Raw genomic sequence first — 20,824 nt, 5'->3', positions numbered from 1 at the left:
TTATACAACACTCTACTCAACAACAAAACACATTATTTTCAAGCACACACAGAATATTTACTAAGGTTTAGAGTACATTTGGGGCTTCGCAAAACATCTCAGAACTTATTTCAAAATATTTTGCAGTAGAATAAAGAATTTATCTGGTCTTTGTCCGGGGTTCCTAGCATGGAACTACTAAAACCCTTAGAATTTCCCAAACAGAAGTGATTTATGTTATTCATCATGGACACTGATTGTGTATGTTAATGAGGTGACTCATGGTGGACCCCTAGATAGCTTATGCCAAAAAGCTGACTTAGATGGGGCTAGCCCACACCAGAAAGATCAACCACATAATCAGAATGGCAAGACTCTGAGCCAGCCTGACACCCAGGAAGGTTAGGTAGGAGAGGGGAGCTGGAGACTGACCTCAAGCACATGGTCAGTGATTTACTAAATCCTCCCTACATCATGAAACCCCAGGAAAAACTCTGGACTTCAACTTATAGATCCTGAAAGTTCTCATCACAAGGGAAAAAAAAAATTCTAACTACGTATGGTAATGGATGTTAACTAGACTTATTGTGGTGATCATTTTGAAATATACACAAATATCGAATCATGTTGTACACCTGAAACTGTTATGTCAACTATATCTCAATAAAAAAATACAAAACAAAAACAAAAACCTCTAGAATTCCTGGTCACTCGTTTTATTTCTTGACCTGGATAAATGGTTACATAGTCGTTGCTTATATTACCCATTAACATGTCCATTTACTTATGCACTTTTGTGTATATAGATTTCTCAACAGAAATAAATTTAATACTGACATTAACCCAGATCTGATGAAAGACATAAATCTGCAGATTCAGAAAGCACTTAAATCCCAAACATGATAAAAAGAAATCTGTAGCTAGACGTATAATAAAAACTATACATCTCCAAAGATAAAAGTGAGTATCTTAAAACAGCCCAAAAGAAGTCAGTTCTAAATCCACAGCTCTAAAGATAATTTCAGAAAGTAAAAACAATTCTACTTTGAAAGAATGTCTGAGATGCAAGAAAAAAAAGTTGAGCCAAAAAAACGAAAGATAAACATGTATGCAAACCTAAGCATTATATAAAATGCTAATGATATCCAATTTGGAGGTTAAATAAAGAACTAGAGGAACTTGATTAGAATTAATATATTTTAATATCTTTATTTAGAAAGAGGGTACAGATAGTTATCATTTTTAGATGCTAAGCATGCTCAACTTTTAAGGATAATCAAAAGTACTTATAATAGAATGTTTACATTTCAAATCAGTAGAGGGAAAACATATAATAAATAGAAAATGCAACCAAGCCAAAAAGAAGACAGGAAAGGGATAAGGATGGGAAAGAAGCATCAGCATAGAACAAGAGAAAAAAATACAGTATGAAATAAGACAGAAAAAATAAATCCAAATAGACTTGCACTTTCACATTATGGTAGGACAGATACTCTTAAGAGTTATCCCAATACAAAACACTAGATCCTGGAGAAAACAGACCTTTTAATTCATTGCAGGGTTATGCTATAGAAGGCCCCATCCCTCTACACTCACACAGGAAAAAAAAAGCTGAAACAAAAGCAGGAAAGAAGCAGGAAGCATCAGGCAAGAAGCAGGCTTCGAAGGTGAGGTTTACACTGAAGGCAAATGCTGATAGGAGCCAGCAATTGACCTCTGGAGACAAAATCTTAGGATAGCAGCAGCAAGGTCAGGGAGCTGAAAACAAGGCAAAATAAGACAAATTAAATGCATTTAGTCAGGACCTTTGAAGGGGTTACAGTGGTGCCAATAGATTGGTACTGCCTCATTGCAAGCAAATGCAAATCACACCTGAAGGGGAAGCATCCACAACTTAGGTCCTTTGTTTTCCCACAGATTAAGTTTAGCCACACACTCAAGGAAACAAGCCAAAATGGTACAGAACGATATGCAAAAATTTAGACTTATAAAGATTTACAACATTGAAACGATCAGAAACAGAATAGAAAATATTTATGAGTTTTTTAAATTAGAAATGGACTTACCAGAGACTATAGTGAATAAATAGGAAGATGAGAAAAAGAATCAAATGAAAAATATAATTATTGAAATTAGTGTTTTAAATGGTAGATCAGACATTGCTGAAAAACAATTAGTAAACAAGAGACAGAGCTAATGAAATTAACCAACATGTAGCACAGATAAACAGAATGACGAAAAAGTATGAGAGATTAAGGAACACGAAGGATGGAGTAAGACAGTCCAACATTTGTGTAATCAGAGTCCTAGAAGAATAGAGAAGTAATATCTGAAGAGCTGGTGGCTAAAGATTTTACAGAACTAGCATCAATTGAAAGATACAGGAAGCCAGCATATACCAAAGATAAATAAAAAGAAATTCACATCTCCAAACATAATAGTACACTCGTAGAACACCAAAGGAAAAAAAGCTTTTATTAAAAGCAGACAGAGATAAAAGACAACCTAAAAAGTCAGATGCTGAGGCACAAAGATGCTGAAAGACTAATTTAAGGCCACAGTAGTAGTAGCAGAGCTGTGATAAACCCCCTGCATTCTCACTTCAGAAGGTGTACTTTTAACTACTACTTTGTGTTCTATTTTTAAACTGGCCAAAACTGTTTACTCTTCATATCTTTTTTTTCCTTTTTTTCAATCTTTCTAGCTGTCTAACAATTTCTGGCTGAAATAATTACAAGGTCTATTAGAAACTTTTAAAAAACGTATTATCTGAAAAATATACTCCTTTTATGAATTTAACTACCTTACCAGAATACTACATGTAGAAAATTCTTTAGTCCTTGATCCAGAGCTCTAAATATTTGCACAGCAAATAACTTCCGATGTTCTTGCTCCAAGATATTGTTTTTGATAACCCCAAACTCCCTTTTAAAAACCCTTGGTGGTTAGGGAATTTTCAAATTTCAAGAAATCTAAATTTAAGTTAAAACTTCTTACCTAGAAGAAAGTATTTCTAAGCTACTCTTTATTCACGTGTACTTTCTTTTCATCGTCTCTTCTTTAGATTATATCTGCAGAGGTTATAAACTTGAGAACAGAACTCCTCCAAGCCAGTGCTGAGGGATACTTTGGTGTGTTCTAAAACACCTTCCATGTCTTATAAACTATAAGATGGCCACAATCTTATATCCAACTTTTAATCTGGCAGGCAAGAGGGGATAGTAATTACAATGGGATAAAGAAAACATCCATCAATTTAGTAAATGTGGATGTTTGTTGTGGGTTGACGTCCTTAATCTTATCTCCAAAATGTGGAGAAGATACAAAAACATCTAATCCATTGCTTTTAAACTCTACAGACTGGCCAGAAGGAAATGGACTTCTTCCATTATCTAGCATTCTTAAAGACCTATTACCTTGCGTTTCTGGTTTCCATCTTTCCCTTAATCTATTTGTACGGAGAGTTCTTCTAGTTCTCTACAACATATACACTTCCCCGCCCAACTCCCCACCTGGTCCCTGCCACACAATTCATTCATTCAAAATTTACTGAGTGCCCTCTGTGTGCCAGGCATTGTGGTAGGTCCTAGGAGTACTAATAAGTATTAATTGAATATACACTGCTTTGGTATTTTTTCAAAAGTCAACTTATTATATGGTACATAGTACTTTACTCAAAGATATCTACACTTTTAATAGATTAGCTGGCAGCAGAATTTCTTATTTGGCTATTTCCTAATGGGCTGAATTTCTCAAGTCATTCCATACTTCACCAAAAAAAAACTGTTCTTCACTATAGCATAGCAATGATTTAGCTAGTTTATTTTTCAGACGCAGGCATATATATCTTCCCCCCAATTTATGGAAAATGTACTAATGCTGACTACGATATTCTTTTTATTGAAAAGCAATATGAAATAGCTTTAGAAATCAGAGGAAGGTACTATTTTACATTATTTCTTCTGTCATAAATATTTTTATGCTGTGACAGAATTTACTTCCCATAACTATTCTTGCTTTATCTAGAGCATTTTATGTTGGATTTCTACATTATTGAATATCTATTAGTGTTTAATTTAGAAGAGCTTAATAAACTGCCAACAACAGTGGTCTTTCCCTTGCTTTTTTAGACCTTTTTTCTGAACATGCTTATTTATTTACAATATGGAAATCTGATCATGTTCTCTTCCAGTCAGCCAACAACTCTTTTTGTACTTCTTCTGGTAGTTCATAGAAAACTTCAGGATCAACATCAGAAGGAAAAGTAATTTTCTCATCAGTAGAGTCTTGCTCTCTATTTTCTGTTAGTCCTTCATGCCGAGAGACTGTTGCTGTTGGTTGCTTATGGCTATCTGTAGTTCGGTTTTTGAAGAAAAGTTGCTCACTCTGCAAATTTGGAAATGAGTGGAAAACAGATACAGTGGGGTTTGTATTTGAAAAGTGGAATCCTTTAGATTCTTTAGGTCCTTGACTCATTCGTTCATCTTTTAATCTACTGTCTAAATAATGTGAATAATCCTTTTGGCTAGACAGATAAGAGGAACTACTGCTATTTAAGCCTGAAGTTCCCGGTTCACAGGGAGATACAGAGGACATCTGTTTGCTATTGGATAAATGATCTCTAGGATGTAAGGGACTATCTTGTATTTGTTTTGTGGAAAAGAAAGATAATACTCCTCTAGAGGCATGTAATGGACAACTCAAACTTCCTTTCCCTTGAACTTTTTCTCCAGATTTTCCAGAAAGGATTTCTTCTTGAATATCTACTGGAAGCTGCTTAAATACTTCCTGGTCAATACCCTCAGGAAGTGAGCAGAGTGGGAATTCATTACTGTCTTTTTCTTCAGAAAAATGTGTGTTATCTAGTGGAGACTCCCCAGTTCTTGTACTTTCAATTCTTCCAGTTGGTAGAAAATCCCAATTTGTTTCTTTGTCTTTAGAAAAATCCTCCATATGAGTGTCTTTCATTTTCTAGAACACAAGGATAACAATAATTTAGATATCTGATATCTTTTAAATATTCATGCTGCAAAAGTGTGACTGTAGATATTATTTGACCAACATATTTCTATTCTACTCAATAACTTCAATCCTTTTGGCCAGTTCCAAACAACTAAAGATGATTAATCTACCAAAATTAGTCACATTATTGTGTGGATCCTTACTCACTATTCCAGGAAGAGGTTTCCTTCCTAGACAGCACTGAGCCAGAAGGTAGGTATGTATTTGGAGATCTGGAAAGGATCTTAACAATCATGTACTCAAACTTCCAATTCTGTGAATAAAAGAATGGTGGCCTAGAAAAGTAAATGACTTACCTAAGGCTATCTAAAAAGTATAATATGTACAAAGCATCAAGGGCTGGTTTTCTAAAAATCCCTATTCTGAAGTGTAACATTTAACAGAAAGAAAAAATATACTTCTATGGTAAAAATCCAACATCATTACTAAGATATAACACTCTTTTATATTTACATAAAAATGAAAATTTAAAAACACCTTCAATTCTAATTTGCATTATTTTTCTATGGAAAGCTTTTCACTTAAGTTTTCTCTTGTTTTAAGTATCATAAAAATGTATACACAGTCAAATATGATTCAGGAAACATCAACTCAATACAAACTTCAAACACGTAAAAGGAGAAGAAGAGATTTGGGCCACTGTATATATTGAGCACCTACTGTGTGCCAGGCACGTACAATGTTTACCTCTCTGATGTTTATCTCTCTAATACCACTGTAGATTAAAGACCTTTAATTCTTATTCTACAGATTAATTAAAAAGTAAAAAGTAGGGGCTGGGCCCATGGCTGAGTGGTTAAAGTTCTGCATGCTCCGCTTCAGCGGCCCAGGTTTGCAGGTTCAGATCCCGGGCTTGGACCTACTCCACTCGTCAGCCATGCTGTGGCCGCATCCCACATACAAAATAGAGGAAGACTGGCCCAGGCGTTAGCTCTGGGCCAGTCTTCCTCGAGCAAAAAAAAAAAGAGGAAGACTGGTAATGGATGTTAGCTCAGGGCACATTTTCCTCACCAAAAAAAAAGTAAAAAGTAAACATCTTTTAAAATTTCAGTTAAAAAATGGGATAAAAAGAGTAAGAGAAAAAAAGTAATTGAAGAGGGCACTAATTCATTATTTCAATAACACTATTGTGTTCTCATTTTAAACTTAAATGTCAATGAAAATATTACTAGAATTATACTGAGTAAGCAATAAAAAATAAAGAAAATAATAAAAACATTTTAAATTAAGAGTTAATTGTCGGCATGAACAATTTAGTAAAAGATGATTATTTTTTAAAGCATCTCACATTTAGTAAACAGAAGTTTGCCAAATGGCTGTACATATAGGGTTTTGTTTTAGTCATTTGAAAATACGACTTGTCTCTGCCTCTCTATCGCCACACTCATAATTTCTACAATTGTAAAACGAGTACAGTCACATAGCACTTAATGATGGGGATATGTTCTGAGAAACGCGTCGTTAGGCAATTTCATTATTGTGCGAACATCACAGAGCGTACACACACAAATCTAGATGGTATAGCCTATTACACCCCTAGGCTATATGGTACTAATCTTATGGGACCACTATTAATGATGTGGTCCATTGCTGACTGAAATGTCATTATGACTGTAGTCATATTCTATCAATATTGCTATCAGAATTCAATAGAATTCAAAACCAAGAAAATTTAAATACTTTAACAAAAACATGGGTGGGATGCTGTTAGCTTATGTATAAATTAGCAGACAAAAATATCTGATTTCCAGTATCTGGAAATGATGAGCTAATCATCATATTCCTATATACTGTTATAAAATGTTTTAACCTGCTTCCAAAACAGGGAACCTCCATCATGTTTTCTCTTTTATCCAGTGATGCTTATGCTTTCTTCTTAGATCACAGTACAATATACTTAGGGCCAGCAATTATAAATAATATGATAGATACTATATATGTAAGTCATTCAAACAATATTACCCAAAAGAACCTCTAAATTATATCAAACACAAACTTAGATTTGTAATTTAACCACACAAATCCAGTAACAGTGTACTTACAAAACTGCGCTTGCCAGAGCGTGAAGTTGTTGATAATGACGGTGTTAAATAATAATCAATAGTCCCTTTCTTAGCAGTATTCAGTGCTTTAAGGTTGCAGAAGCACACACTTAAAAGGGTAAGATGAAATGGCATCTTCATATTCACCATATTTCGAAAAAGTTTCATAACTATATCAACCATTGGGGTCATCGCATCATAATTTCCTAAATAAAATGTTTAAGAAGATAGTATATAAACACATTATATCATAATTGATATTAAATGCTTAGTCTAATTTATATTGCTTAGATTAAGAAATTAAAATCCTAAATAGATATCACTGGGACATCTTGACATTATATACTAAACTTGGACATCTCAACATTAATACTAAATGCCAAATGAGTTCAAATTTTCAAAAGATTTGAAACCACGGGACACTTCTGGTTATGGTAGAGTGATGAGGTCAGAAGATCTTCTCCCCATAAAACTATAATAAAACTGAACAAAATCATCAAAAATAATCATTTTGAGGATCTCGAAACAAATCAAAGGCAAATAAAGTGAGAAGCATTAATTCACGAAAAACTGCTAGAACTTAGGTAAGAAAGTGGGAGACTGCAGCCTTATTGGCTGGTGTTGTCTGCATCTCCCTTTACACAGCTCAGTTGGTACAGTAGTTCTACCAGGGTGAGGCTGGCTGTGAAAGCCAGCAGCTCCGCTGCCAGAAAGGACAGACTTGATTTGAGGCAGAAGGCAAAAGCCCACATCCAGCAGCATTGCCAGTAAAACAACCAAAGTTGATAGGAAACAAACGGGAAAATCGCACAGCACTCTAGCCTGATGTTGCAGCAGTGGTGGGGTGAGTGAAAGATCAGTAGACGAGCCACAAATTTAACCAGAAGATCTGGAAATGAGAGAACCATAGAGGGATTAGATAAACTCTCCTCACAACCTCAGCTGCCTGAGAGGCTGTATGCACAGGGAGGGGAGGCCAGAGAGGGCCCAAGCTCTCCACACATCCCTGACTGGAATAGCAAAAGCATATGAAGGGAGATGCAAGAGGGCCTAGCAGAAAATAAAAGCCAAGGCACACCTGACAATGGCCTAAATTTTGAAAGTGCTCTCCAACCCAAGCACACATCTGTTGACAGACGATAGAAGCCTTCAAGGCTCTAGCATTTGAGCAAAACCTTTGACCAATCATTGGCTAACCACTAAACTATGCAGACAGAGGGGTAACATCCTAGGAAGCCAAAATAAAATATTTAAATTAAAAAAAGAAAAGCTGAGCAGAGAAATCAGGGGCAGCACGTTACAGAGAAGGTAGATTCTGCAGCTTAAGTCCAGATAAGTTACAAAAAAAAAGGGGACAAAAAAGCTCACAAGAAAAAAATCCAAATCCAGAGTTTCTACAATACATTACCTAAAATGTCCAATTTTCAACAAAATATTACAATACATGCAAAAAACCAGAAGAATGTGATTCATATTTGGGGGAAAAAGCAGTCAATAGAAACTGACTTTGAGTTGGATTTGGCAAAGACTTCAAAGTTGCTATTATAGATGTATTCAAAGAATTTAAAAAAACATTTTAAAGAATTCAAGTAAAATAGAATAATGACTATCAAAACAAGAGGAATCTCAATAAAGAAACAGAATCAAACATACAAACAAACAAAAATAAATGGAAATTATAAAGTTAAAAAGTACATTAACCAAAACAAGCAAAATCACTAGATGGGCAATAGCAGTTTTGAGATGAACAGATGAATCAGAGAACTTGAAGACAGCTCAATAGAAATGATCTAGTCTAAAAATAAAGAAGAGAAAAAAGACTGAAGAAAAATGAATAGAACTGCACACACCTGTAGGACATTATCAAGCACACCAACATTCATGCGACGAGAGTCCCAGAGGAGAGGAGAGAAAAAAAGAGAAGAAAAAATATCTGAAGAAACAAGAGCAAAAAACTCCCCAAATTCCATTAAAAAAAATTAATCTACAGAATCAAGCTTAATAAATTCCAACTAGAATAAACACAAAGAAATTCCACACTTCGACATATCATAGTCAAACTACTGAAAAAGACAAAGAAACAAATGACTCATCATATAAAGCCGATCAACAATACAACTATGCCTTCTAACAACTTATTTCCTCTCAGCTCCAAACGCAGTCTGCAGCACCTGCTCTGTGGTAATAGGTTGGACTCTCCAAAATTTTTTTTTACATTGAACACAATGTTAAGCTTCATCAGTAGAGAGCAGTGGAGGACCACTAAAGGAGACAGGGAGTATCTCTTCCTGGTTCCAATGTACTGTCATTTACTTTTCCTTGCTCCTGTTACATGATCTGTGGTATATACGTGTGGGGACATCCAATAGTGCTCTGCCACACCACACACATGTGGAATGTTGAGTCCCTCAGCAACCGCGAGCCCCAGTCCAAGCCTAGTGACCATGTTACCATGGCACTACCAACTCCAACGCTGCACACACCAGGCTGGTGCTGTAAACAGTGCCTCGACTCTTGCACACTCACCTAACAGCCTTGACTTGTCTACGCCCCAAAGGGTTTCCTCCAGTTCTTTCTCTGCAGGCACCATACCCTCTAATTTTGTGCTAGCAGAAGAATGCAGTTTCCTTCAGCACAACCACCCACCAGCCTCAGCTTGCCTGCATCCTGGAGGGTTAACACAAGCCCTCCCAACATGGACACAGCACACCCCAGCTCATGCACCACCCTGCCAATGCGCAAGCTCCTAACATGCCAACCCCTCCTGCGTGCCCACCACTCAGCCTCAGCTCATTCATGGATCAGAGGGTGGTTTTCTCTTTGTCCAATAACTATGGACAAGCTCCTGGCCAGGTAACTCAAAGGATTTCTCTACCATCCAAGTGTCCTGCAACCACATCTTCTCCTTGATGGGTACGGGGACTCCCCTTTCCAAGTTTGTCCTTCCTTGGGTACTTTTCCTCAGCCCTTGGGTACCTCTTAGAGTTCTCTTTATACCTTTGTAGTCACTCCTCTATCATAGTTTAATAATTCTGTGAAACTTGCCCTGCTCAAATTTCTGTGTGGTTATTCTCTCCTGATTGGAAGGAGACTGATAAAACTACTAACATGTGACTCATCAGAAATAATGGAAACCAGAAGGCAATGGAATGGTATATTTAAAGTATGGAAAGAAAAACAGTCAAGAATTATATACCCAGATGAACTGCCATTCAAAGATGCTATTTTGGTGGAGTATTCCATAAATTTTAGTTAAGTAGAATGGTTTGATAATGTTGCTCAACTCTTTTCAAAGACAAATGGAACATTCTCCAGGATAGGCCATAAGCAAGACAATAAAATTAGCTTCAATAAATTTAAAAGGATTGAAATTACTCAAAGTATGTTCTCTGATCAACATGAAATTAAATTAGAAATCAAAAACAGAAAGAAATTTGAGAAATCATCAAACATTTGGAAATTAAACAACAAATTTCTAAATAAATTTAAAGATCAAAGATGAAACCACAAGGGATATTGGAAATTATTTTGACCTTAATGAAAAGAAACACAACAAAAATTTATGGAATACAGCTAAAACACTGCTTAAAAGGAAATATATAACTTTAAACTCGAATTATTAGAAAAGAAGGTAAGTATAAAATAATATAAGCTTCCACCTTAAGAAACTAGGGGAGAAAAGACAAATTAAACCTAAAGCAAGCAGAAAGAAGGAAATAACAAAAACAGAGCAGAAATACACAAAATAGAAAGTAGAAAAACAAGAGAGAAATCAATGACACCAAAAGTTGGATCTTAGAAAAGATCAACAAAACTGATTAACGTTTGCTAGAATAACTAAGAAAAAAAAGAGAATACATAAATTACCAAAATCAGAAACAAAAAAGGAAACATCACTATAGACCCTACAAAACTCAGAAGGATTATAAGGAAATATTAACAACTTCATGCCAACAAACTAGACAACCTGGATGAGATATGTACTTTCCTAGAAGATATAAATTACCCAAAGTGACTCAAAATAAATAGAAACCCTGAATAAATTTAAAACAAATAAAGAAATAAAATTCCTATTTTAAAAATCTTCTCACAAACAAAAGCCCAGGACCATGAATAGCCAAAGCAATTTCAAAAAGGAACAAAGCTGGAGAACTTACACTACCTCATCTCAAAACTTACCACAAAGTATCAAGACAGGGTGGAAGTGGCATAAGGATAAACATATAGATCAATGTAACAAGAAAGTCAAGAAATAAACACTTATATTTATGGTCAATTAGTTTTTGACAAAGGTGCCATGACAAATCAACAGGGAAAGAATAGTCTTTTCAACAAATTCTGCTGGAACAATTGGATACCCACAGGCAAAAGAATGAACTAAGACTCTTATCTTACACCACACATAAAAATTAACTCAGAAGTGGATCTAAGTATAAAGCTTATTAAAACTATAAAATTTCCAGAAGAAAACATAGGAGGAAATATCTGCAACCTTTGGGTTAGGTAAAGAATTTTTAGATATGACACCAAAAGCACTATTCATTAAAGAAAAAAACACACAATGAAATACCACTACATAGCCAAAAGAATGACTATAATAAAAGAAACTGACAATACTGTCGGTGAGAATATGAAAACCTGAAACCCTCATATATGAGGTGAAAACCTAAATTGCTACACCCACTTCAGAAAAACGTTTGGCAGTTTCTTAGAGTTCAACTTACCACAAAAGCCAGCAATTCCACTCCTTGTAATCTACCTAAGATAAAAGAAAGTATATACCCGTCCAATGACTTGCACATAAATGTTCACAGCACCATTTTTCATAACTGCCAAACAATGGAAACAATCTAAATGCCCATAAAGAAGTTATCTCATGCCGTATAATTAATTATCACAGTTTTGCTTTCTCTCAACTTGGGAAGTATTCTTAACTAAGTCTTGACTTTTATTATTTATTAAAAAACAACAACAAAGTTTTCTAGTAAAAATTCCTAACCGAATAAAGATATTTAATAGCTCACTAACTCCCTGTGAAGAGTCTCCAACTTTGGATCATATTTTTAATTCAAAGTTTGCCTTTTTTAAGACTTCCACCTGCTAATTAAATTATTAGAAAATTAGCCGACACCTGTCCCTAACTTCTGAATTACGTGGGATGGAATAGGGCACTGACGACTCTCACGGCTCCAGGGCTTTTCAGATGAATGCCGACGGATTATTAATCTTACTGTATGTGGCTTCCTTCCATCTTGGCATACCCTAAAAATAAAGAGAAAGCAGAAACAAGGAATTAGAAAAAGTACTACCTAACTATTCTTTTAAATGGTCTAATACACCTCATTTATCTAAAGCTGCCAGATTTAGTAACTATAACAATTATAAATACAGTTGATAACTAGGCAGTAAGCAATAAAGGTCCCTGAAGAGTCCAAATAAATTTCACAAAGTCTATGCAACAAAGCTCTGAAATTTTAAATGTAAGGCTCTCAGGTTTCACTCAGAATTGAGTGCTATAAGAAAAAGAACAGAAATAAGATATAATTATAAAAAGCCGTTTTATAATCCAAGTCCAAAACACAACTAAAAGCAAGATAATAAAATCATCAGGAAATTTAAGAAACTGAAAGAATCATACACTGACAGAAGCAAATACATGAAAAATGACAGAAGACATTTTTTATACATTTTTTAAAAAAAGATTACAAAAAGAAAAAAATTTTTAAAAATGAGATTACTTTTGTCAAAGAGCGCTTCCCAAATAGATAAAAAGAAGCCAGTAATATCACCATTATACGGCACATTAGAACAATAACTTCAAGGATCAATTATATACTATATTTAGGAAGATAAGTACATGTACATGCATCTCAAAAAGTGTTTCATCTAAATAATCTTGGTTTTGGTATTGAAGACAAAGTTTTAATGATGTAGAAAATTCACTTAAAATCTAATTATCAGAGAAAATAAATGTTATTAAAAAATAACATTTTCCTTTTTATATGTATAGCAATGCACTAAAAAAATCACAAACATAAAATACAAATATTACACATTGTTAAACATACTCAAATTGAAGATTCTGAATTGGAAAATCTATATTTTTGTAGTAAATAATGTTTTTCTCTTATTGTTTTATCACAAAACTTCTTGATTGCTGCCTTACTAATAAAATATCTTAAACGGTTCCTGTAAACACGTTACTAGTTTAAATATCTTCCAGTTAAACTTGTTCTCTCAAGTCATTACACAATTCAAAGAGTGTGATTTGGTTCCTATAACTACCAGAAAAAGGTTATATTTTAAGCAATCTTAAATTAGTGCCTAGAGGATGGATTAAAAATTATAATTTTATACCTCCTACATACCTATAGCAGTAATCATCATATACTCTAGAAGGAAAACACATTTACACACACACAACTATTTTTTTTGCCACTTAGATGGTATTACACCTCAGTCACTGAAATAAGAGGCCAATGCAGAGGAGGGAATGGCAACCAGGGATAAGGATAAATGGTTACTAGTTGGTATTTCACAGGTTTAGAGCACCTGGTCTCATTTCTGGGTTGACTCTTCAAATAAGAGAACCTATGAAACTTACACTTCTGTGGTTTCTCTATGTGTAGAACTGTTTCCAATGGCCAGGCATTTCATAGTAGTCTTATCTTTAGCTGAAGCAAAGCAGATGACCCAATTTCACTAGCATACTCACAGGTTCAGCCTGAGTCATATCACTGAAGCTGGGTCATACAGCCAGCCCTAGCTGCATGCAGCAAACGATGAGCTGCATGTCTCTGCTCAAGACATGAGAACCACACTGCATATGAGAGCAAAGTTGTATGAGGTTTCACTTCATCAGTTTTCTGAGAGAGTCATCCAAAAACCATTTTCTCTAGTCACAGTTAGCCATCCTAGCATCATTACAGAAGCACGCCTACCCAAAACTGTTAGACCCCTGACACCCCATTTTGAGAAATCAAAGAAATGGGAGGAAAAGAGATAATACTCTTCTATGGAGTACTGAGAAACAGATATATGACGTCAAAGGAACATCAGCAAACTAAATGTCTGGTTCAGTTTAAGCTATGCTATTCGTATACCCATAATCCAGGCTGACACTCCTCATGTACTTACAGACTAGTAACCCTGCACACACCCACAATCACTCTTACTGATTACACATAGCCCCATTTAGCTATTCCTTCATCTGACTCCATTTTCTTTCACATAGTCTGAGACAAAGAAGATATAAGCGTTCTTCTGCTTTCTCCATCATTGTTGCTCTTAATAATTTCCTATCCTCAACCTTCACAAATTTATAGGTATAAAGATTATAGAGATATCCATAAAACTCCCTTAGGTAACTATCAGCAGCTAAGATCCACGGTACAACCACCATGTTACTAAAAGTAAGAATAATGAAAGTAGATGGATTAAATTTAGTTAAGAGTACCTGTTATTATCTTTGCAATAGTTTATAACATAGAGAAATTCAGTGATAAACGACCTACCTTACACTGTTTAATCTCCCGTTAACCTGTAAGTTCCAAGACAGAACATCAAGTGTTTTTTCCTACATACCATACATAAAATGGAAAATCACCTGTTCAAAAGACTAGCAAGTAGTTCTTCAATCTTATTTTTAACTTCAACTTCTGATGAACATTTTTTAAATGAATCTTCTTCACTAAAGGACTACCAAAGAAGCACAAATAAGGATTATTGTAAACCCAAATAAGCATATCCAATTATCAGTGTACATGTCAAATAAATATTCAACACATTCTTTACTAACTTACCTCTTATGTTTAGTTTGAGCTATTTAGTTCACTTTTATATTAACTCTTTTCATCTGCAAGTTATTGTACTCTACTAGAAAGTGCACTGGAAGTCAAGACAATTATAAAGCCCTAGATACCAACTCCATAGCTTTACTGTATGATTACAGCGAGGCTCTTAATCTCCTAGGACTTGAATCTGAGTTTAACCTTGGGCAATTACTTAACCTTTCTGAAGTACAGTATCCTCATCTTAAAAAAAAATGGAAGAGAGAGTGAGAAGAGGAGGGAAAAGGTACAAACAAACAATAGTACTACCTACCTCGAAGGTCTGTTGTGAAGATTAAATTGGCTAACATATATAAAGCACTTAGTAAAGTGCCTGTCACAGAGGAAAAAAACCACTGTTAACTGGCTGACTATACTTTTCTCCATTTCTTAAATCATAAGTCTACTCTGAAAATAAGATTTTTAAAAAATTAAAATATCTTGCCTCATATATGCAATATAGGCTACTAGAATTAAGTAGTATTCAACCAAAGTGGCTAACTTGAGACTTAAATACTTAGATTCAATTTAAGAATATTTATCAATCTAATACCCTTCTCATAGAAAAGGGATCATGTATTAATAAGCAAACTAGAATAGTAAGAACACAGTACTAAAACTAGGAATCTTTATTTCAAATAATGTGACAAGCGGTACTTAATGAAAATAAATATCATCATCATGTACCTGAGGTGGTCCTGAGGACGTCACAGGAGAGTCATCCTCTCCAAAACTGAGCTTCTGGATACGCTGAGCAACTGCAAGTCCTAATTCCTTTTCTAATATTTTGGATGAAAAGGTTTGAAGATCACGCACACTACTGATACCCAGAGCTTCAAGACGTTTGGTAGTTTTATAGCCAATACCTAAACAAAAGAAATGCATACACTGTTACAATAGTGTTTTCTCCTTAAAATAAAGCTAATTAAAATATTATAAATATATCAACCAAAACTTTAAGTTCCATAATTAATATTTTGCTAAGATCAAGCTTTATTGAAAATTAGGTCATTGTTCTTCTGCTCTTAGCCTCTGAGTTACAGTCATGAGTTGCTTAACAGGGATATGATCTGAAAAATGCGTCATTAGGCGATTTTGTTGCTGTGCGAACATCATAGAGTGTACCTACACAAACCCAGATGGTATGGCCTACTACCCACCTAGGCTCTATGGCAGCCTACTGCTCCTAGGCTGTACAGCACGTTACTATACCGAATACTGCAGGCAACTGTAACACAAGGATAAGTATCTGTGTAACTAAACATATCTAAACACTGAAAAGGTACAGTAAAAATCCAGTATAAAAGATAAAAAATGCTACACCTGTACAGGGCACTTACTGTAAATGGAACTTACAGGGCTGGAAGTTGTTCTGGGTGAGTCAGTGAGTGAGTGGTGAATGAATGTGAAGGCCTAAGACATTACTATATACTGCTATACACTTTATAAACACTCTACACTTAGGCTACACTCAATTTTTGAACAAATATTTTTCTTTCTTCAATAATAAATTAACCTTAGCTTACTGTAACTTTTTTTACTTTATATAAAAAGTTTTAAATTTTTTTTTACTTTTTGACTCTTTTGTAATAACACAGCTTAAAACACAAACTGCACAGCCGTACAAAAATATTTTCTTTCTTTATATTCTTATTCTGTAAGCTTTTTTCTATTTTTAAAATTTAATTTTTTTACTTTTAAAACATTGTTAAAAACTAAGACACACACACATTTCCCTAGGTCTACACAGGGTCAGGATCATCAATATCACTGTATTCCACCTCCACATCTTGTCCCACTAGGTCTTCAGGGGCAGTAACACACACGGAGCTGTCATCTCCTATGAGAACGATGCCTTCTTCCTGAATACCTCCTGAAGGACCTGCCTGAGGCTCTTCTTGAGGAGGTGTCACTTTTTCAAGAAATACATCCACGGTGGTTTGCTTGGTTTGTTTCTTTTCTCATCAGAGATTTGCTTGTAAGCAGATAATGTACCATGAACATTCCTCTCTATTAACAAAAACCTTTCGATGTTGGGAATCCATGTTTTCAAACTTTTTAAGGAGCTTGCTGAGGTCTGCAAAAACTTCTGTTAAACCCTTCACTGTGAATTTTCTTGGGGCATTCTTCTTCTGCAGTTTCCTTTTCTCTTGCCTCTTCTTCATCTATGCATTCCTCTTCTTGTTCCAAAAACTCATTAGTAAATTCCTTAGGAACCACCTCTAGGAGCTCAAGGTAATCCTCATCCACACCCAGGTTCAAGTTGTTTGCCATCTCAGTGATAGCCTTGTCGATTTTTGCCACTTCCTCGTCCTTGGCAAATCCTTTGAGTCACGGATGGACCTCTTGAGTGTTTTCTTCCAGATGCCATTCATACACTCCTTGACAACATCACCCCAAGCCCAACCAAGGTTCTTAATGCAGTCAGAGATGTTATAATCCTTCCATAATTGCGCCAGTGTCTTCTCAGTGTCTTCCTCAGTTGCAGCAATAGCCTGGGCAAAGGTCCTCCCTCAGGCAGCACGCCTTAAAAGCTGCCATAACTCCTTGTTCCATTGGTTGGATCAAAGAGGTGGTGATTGGAGGGAGAAAGGCCAATTAATATTGGGATGAAGATCACCAATAAAAGAAGGCTATCCGGGAGCATTATCGACAATAAGCAAAATCTTCAAAGGTACGCTCTTCTCCAAACAGTACTTCTCCATTTTGCTGGCACAGCAATTCAGGAGGGCATCTTAGAAGAGGAGCTGGGTCATCCATGACTTCTTATTGCTTCTGTAGTACTCTGGCAGTGTGTACTTAGTGATGTGCTTGAAGGTCCTGGGGTTCTTACTGTGCCAGATCACAAAGGGTTTCAATTCGTAGCCTGCAACATTGACCCCAGGCAAGACTGTCCTTAAAAGCCTTGAAACCGGGCCTTGACTTGGCCTCTTTATGGATGAAAGTCCTTTAGGCATCCATTTCCAGAACAAGGAGGTTACATCCATATTGAATATTTGCTCTAGCAAGTAATTTTCCTCCACAATCAGCTTATGTAGTTTCCAAAAATACTTTAGCTGCCTTCACAGCAGCACTTGCAGGCTCAGCAATGACTTTCACATTGCGTAATGAATAACGATTCTTGAATCGTTTAAACCACCCAGAGCTGGCAGTAAATTCAACATCATAGTTGAGTCCAACTTTTTCTTTCAACATTGCAAACAAACTCTTTGCTTTGGGCATGATCGTCATGGTGCTGAGAGGGATATGCTTCTGCACTGTCTTCAATCTAGGTCATTCTAAGTTTCTCCATGTCTGATATAGACCCTTCTCAAATTTTTGTTAGTTTGTTGCCTTCAATGAAGCAGATCCTTTAACAGCTTCCATCACTTTGTTCTTAAATTCTTCAAGATCGTAGCTGGGGTAGAATGGGACATGCCTGACTCGTGAGCAATAACCATCACTGATTTTCCACCTTAGTAGTCCTCAATCACTTTCAATTTCATTTCTAGTTCAAGCACTGGACACAGCCTTTTACTGGCAACATTAGCAGCGGATTTTGTATGTTTAGGGGTCATGATGAACAAAACAACACAACATTAAGTCAAGCACAAGAGAAAATGATGCAATCAAGAGATGCAGTGAATGCGAGATGTATGAGGCTTCTGCTGGTGTAACACAGCATATTGTTTTACAGAAAAATCTTCTTTTTTATAAGTAGAAAGAGCATACTCTAAAATAACTATAAAAAGTATAGTAAATAAACCGAGTAACACAGTCATTTATTATCAAGTATTATGTACTATATATAATCGTATGTGCTATACTTTCATATGGTTGGCAGTGCAGTAGGTTTTTTTACACCAGCATCACCACAAAAACGTGAGTAATGCATTATGCTATGAATTTACAATAGCCACATCACTAGGCCATAGGAATTTTTCGGCTCCATTATAATCTTATGGGACCACTGTCATATTTGTGGTCCACTGTTTTGTTTTGTTTTTTAATAATTTTATTTATTTATTTATTTTCCCCCCAAAGCCCCAGTAGATAGTTGTATGTCATAGCTGCACATCCTTCTAGTTGCTGTATGTGGGACGCGGCCTCAGCATGGCTGGAGAAGCGGTGTGTCGGTGCGCACTCGGGATCCAAACCCGGGCTCCCAGCAGCGGAGCATGCGCACCTAACCGCTAAGCCACAGGGCCAGCCCTGTGGTCCACTGTTGACCAAAACATCGTTATGCAGCACATGGTTATATAAGAACGACTGTGAAAATCTACCAACCCTAGGATAACATAATGAATATAGAGACAGCCAATAAATGCTTCCTTGATAAAATGAAATTTTTACCACCTGTTATATAACACCATGCAAGTGTTCAACAATCACAGTTATTATTCATGTAAAGAAAGACTGTCAGTAGAGCAATTAATTAACATGTGCTTATTAGCCAACCTAAACAATTCCTATATACAACACTCACATTTATCCACAAGTCATATCTGGCGATATTTACCATCCCAAATACAACTAAGAACCAGAAAGTAAACTCCTATCACAAAGTTCTTGCATTAAACTCAGTCATACTTTATCACAGAGAAATGCTCAGGCAATTTAGTGCCTTACTCTTCTCATTTTTTAAAAATTAATTCTAGGGGCCGGCCCGGTGGCACAAGCGGTTAAGTGTCCGCGCTCTGTTGTGGCGGCCCAGGGTTCGCCAGTTCGGATCCTGGGCGAGCACCGACACACCGCTTGGCAAGCCATGCTGTGGCGGCGTCCCATACAAAGTAGAGGAAGATGGGCATGGATGTTAGCCCAGGGCCAGTCTTCCTCAGCAAAAAAAAAAAAAAAAAAGAAAGAAAGAAAGAAAGAAAAGAGGAGGATTGGCAGATGTTAGCTCAGGGACGATCTTTCTCACAAAAAAAAATTAATTAATTAATATAAATTAATTCTACAGCTATCTGCTTTCCTTGCACAATAAAAAAGGTAAATCAAAGGGGCGGGGTGTGTATGGAGAATTATTAAAGTGGAGTGACAGATATTTTCACAGCTGAAAAAAAAGAGGGCAGGCAATTCGGCAATAAGGAAGAAAAGAGAAAGCCTGTGGAAAAAAAAAACAAATACAAGAACTCAAAATGTAAGGCTGAGTAATAAGTCAGGTATCAGCAGATAGTCCTCAATTTATTACAGCCTGACATAGTAATTGTTCTTCAGACCGCAGACTCTGAGTCACCCAAAAAACTTCAAGCTACGATTATACTATATTAAGGAAGGCAAGGTTAACATATGACATTTTGGAATCACACAAACATAGGTTAAAAATGTGAAGTTATAAAATGAGGGACAAAAACCACACGATCATCTCAATAGAGGCAGAGAAGGCATTCGACAAGATCCAACATCCATTTATGATAAAAACTCTCAACAAAATGGGTATAGAAGGAAAGTACCTCAACATGATACAGGCCATATGACAAACGCACAGCCAGCATCATACTCAATGAGGAAAAACTGAAAGCTACCCCTCCGAGAACAGGAACAAGACAAGGGTGCTCACTCTCACCACTGTTATTCAACATAGTCTTGGAAGCTCTGGCCAGAGCAACTAGGCAAGAAAAAGGAATAAAAGGAATCCAAATAGGCAATGAAGAAGTGAAACTCTCGCGTTTGCAGATGACATGATTTTTTATATAGAAAACCCTAAAGAATCCGTCCGAAAACTATCAGAAATAATCAACAACTACAACAAAGTTGCAGGGTACAATATCAACTTACAAAAATCAGTTGCATTTCTATACTCTAACAACGAACTAACAGAAAGAGAACTCAAGAATACAATCCCATTTACAATCACAACAAAAAGCATAAAATATCTAGAAATAAATTTAACCAAGGAGGTGAAAGACCTATACAATGAAAACTGTAAGACATTATTGAAAGAAATTGATGATGACAAAAAAATGGAAAGAT

The 20,824-nt window shown here is 35.8% G+C and overlaps 1 protein-coding gene across 6 annotated transcripts in view; it reads right to left on the bottom strand.

Moving 5' to 3' along the window:
- Positions 1–1,558: 1,558 nt before the first annotated feature.
- Positions 1,559–20,824, bottom strand: part of POLI (DNA polymerase iota) — a 31,766-nt gene continuing 12,500 nt past the window's right edge. For 3 of the 6 annotated variants that reach the window (XM_058557161.1, XM_058557164.1, XM_058557163.1), the window contains 5 exons: positions 15,560–15,738; positions 14,650–14,741; positions 12,175–12,305; positions 7,044–7,249; positions 1,559–4,950 (listed from right to left, as the gene is read on the bottom strand). In XM_058557161.1, the coding sequence (XP_058413144.1) occupies positions 4,156–4,950; positions 7,044–7,249; positions 12,175–12,305; positions 14,650–14,741; positions 15,560–15,738 (1,403 nt within the window). In that variant the 3' untranslated portion in view covers positions 1,559–4,155. Of the gene's footprint in view, positions 4,951–7,043; positions 7,250–11,767; positions 11,873–12,174; positions 12,306–14,649; positions 14,742–15,559; positions 15,739–20,824 lie in introns of those variants that run through there. The other 3 variants (XM_058557162.1, XM_058557167.1, XM_058557166.1) reach the window with 3 other exon arrangements.

This window comes from Diceros bicornis, chromosome 16 (genome assembly GCF_020826845.1).
Source record: "Diceros bicornis minor isolate mBicDic1 chromosome 16, mDicBic1.mat.cur, whole genome shotgun sequence".
Lineage (NCBI taxonomy): Eukaryota > Metazoa > Chordata > Mammalia > Perissodactyla > Rhinocerotidae > Diceros > Diceros bicornis.
The sequence above is the reverse complement of the archived record's forward strand: the minus strand, read 5'-3'. Positions and strand labels throughout refer to the sequence as shown.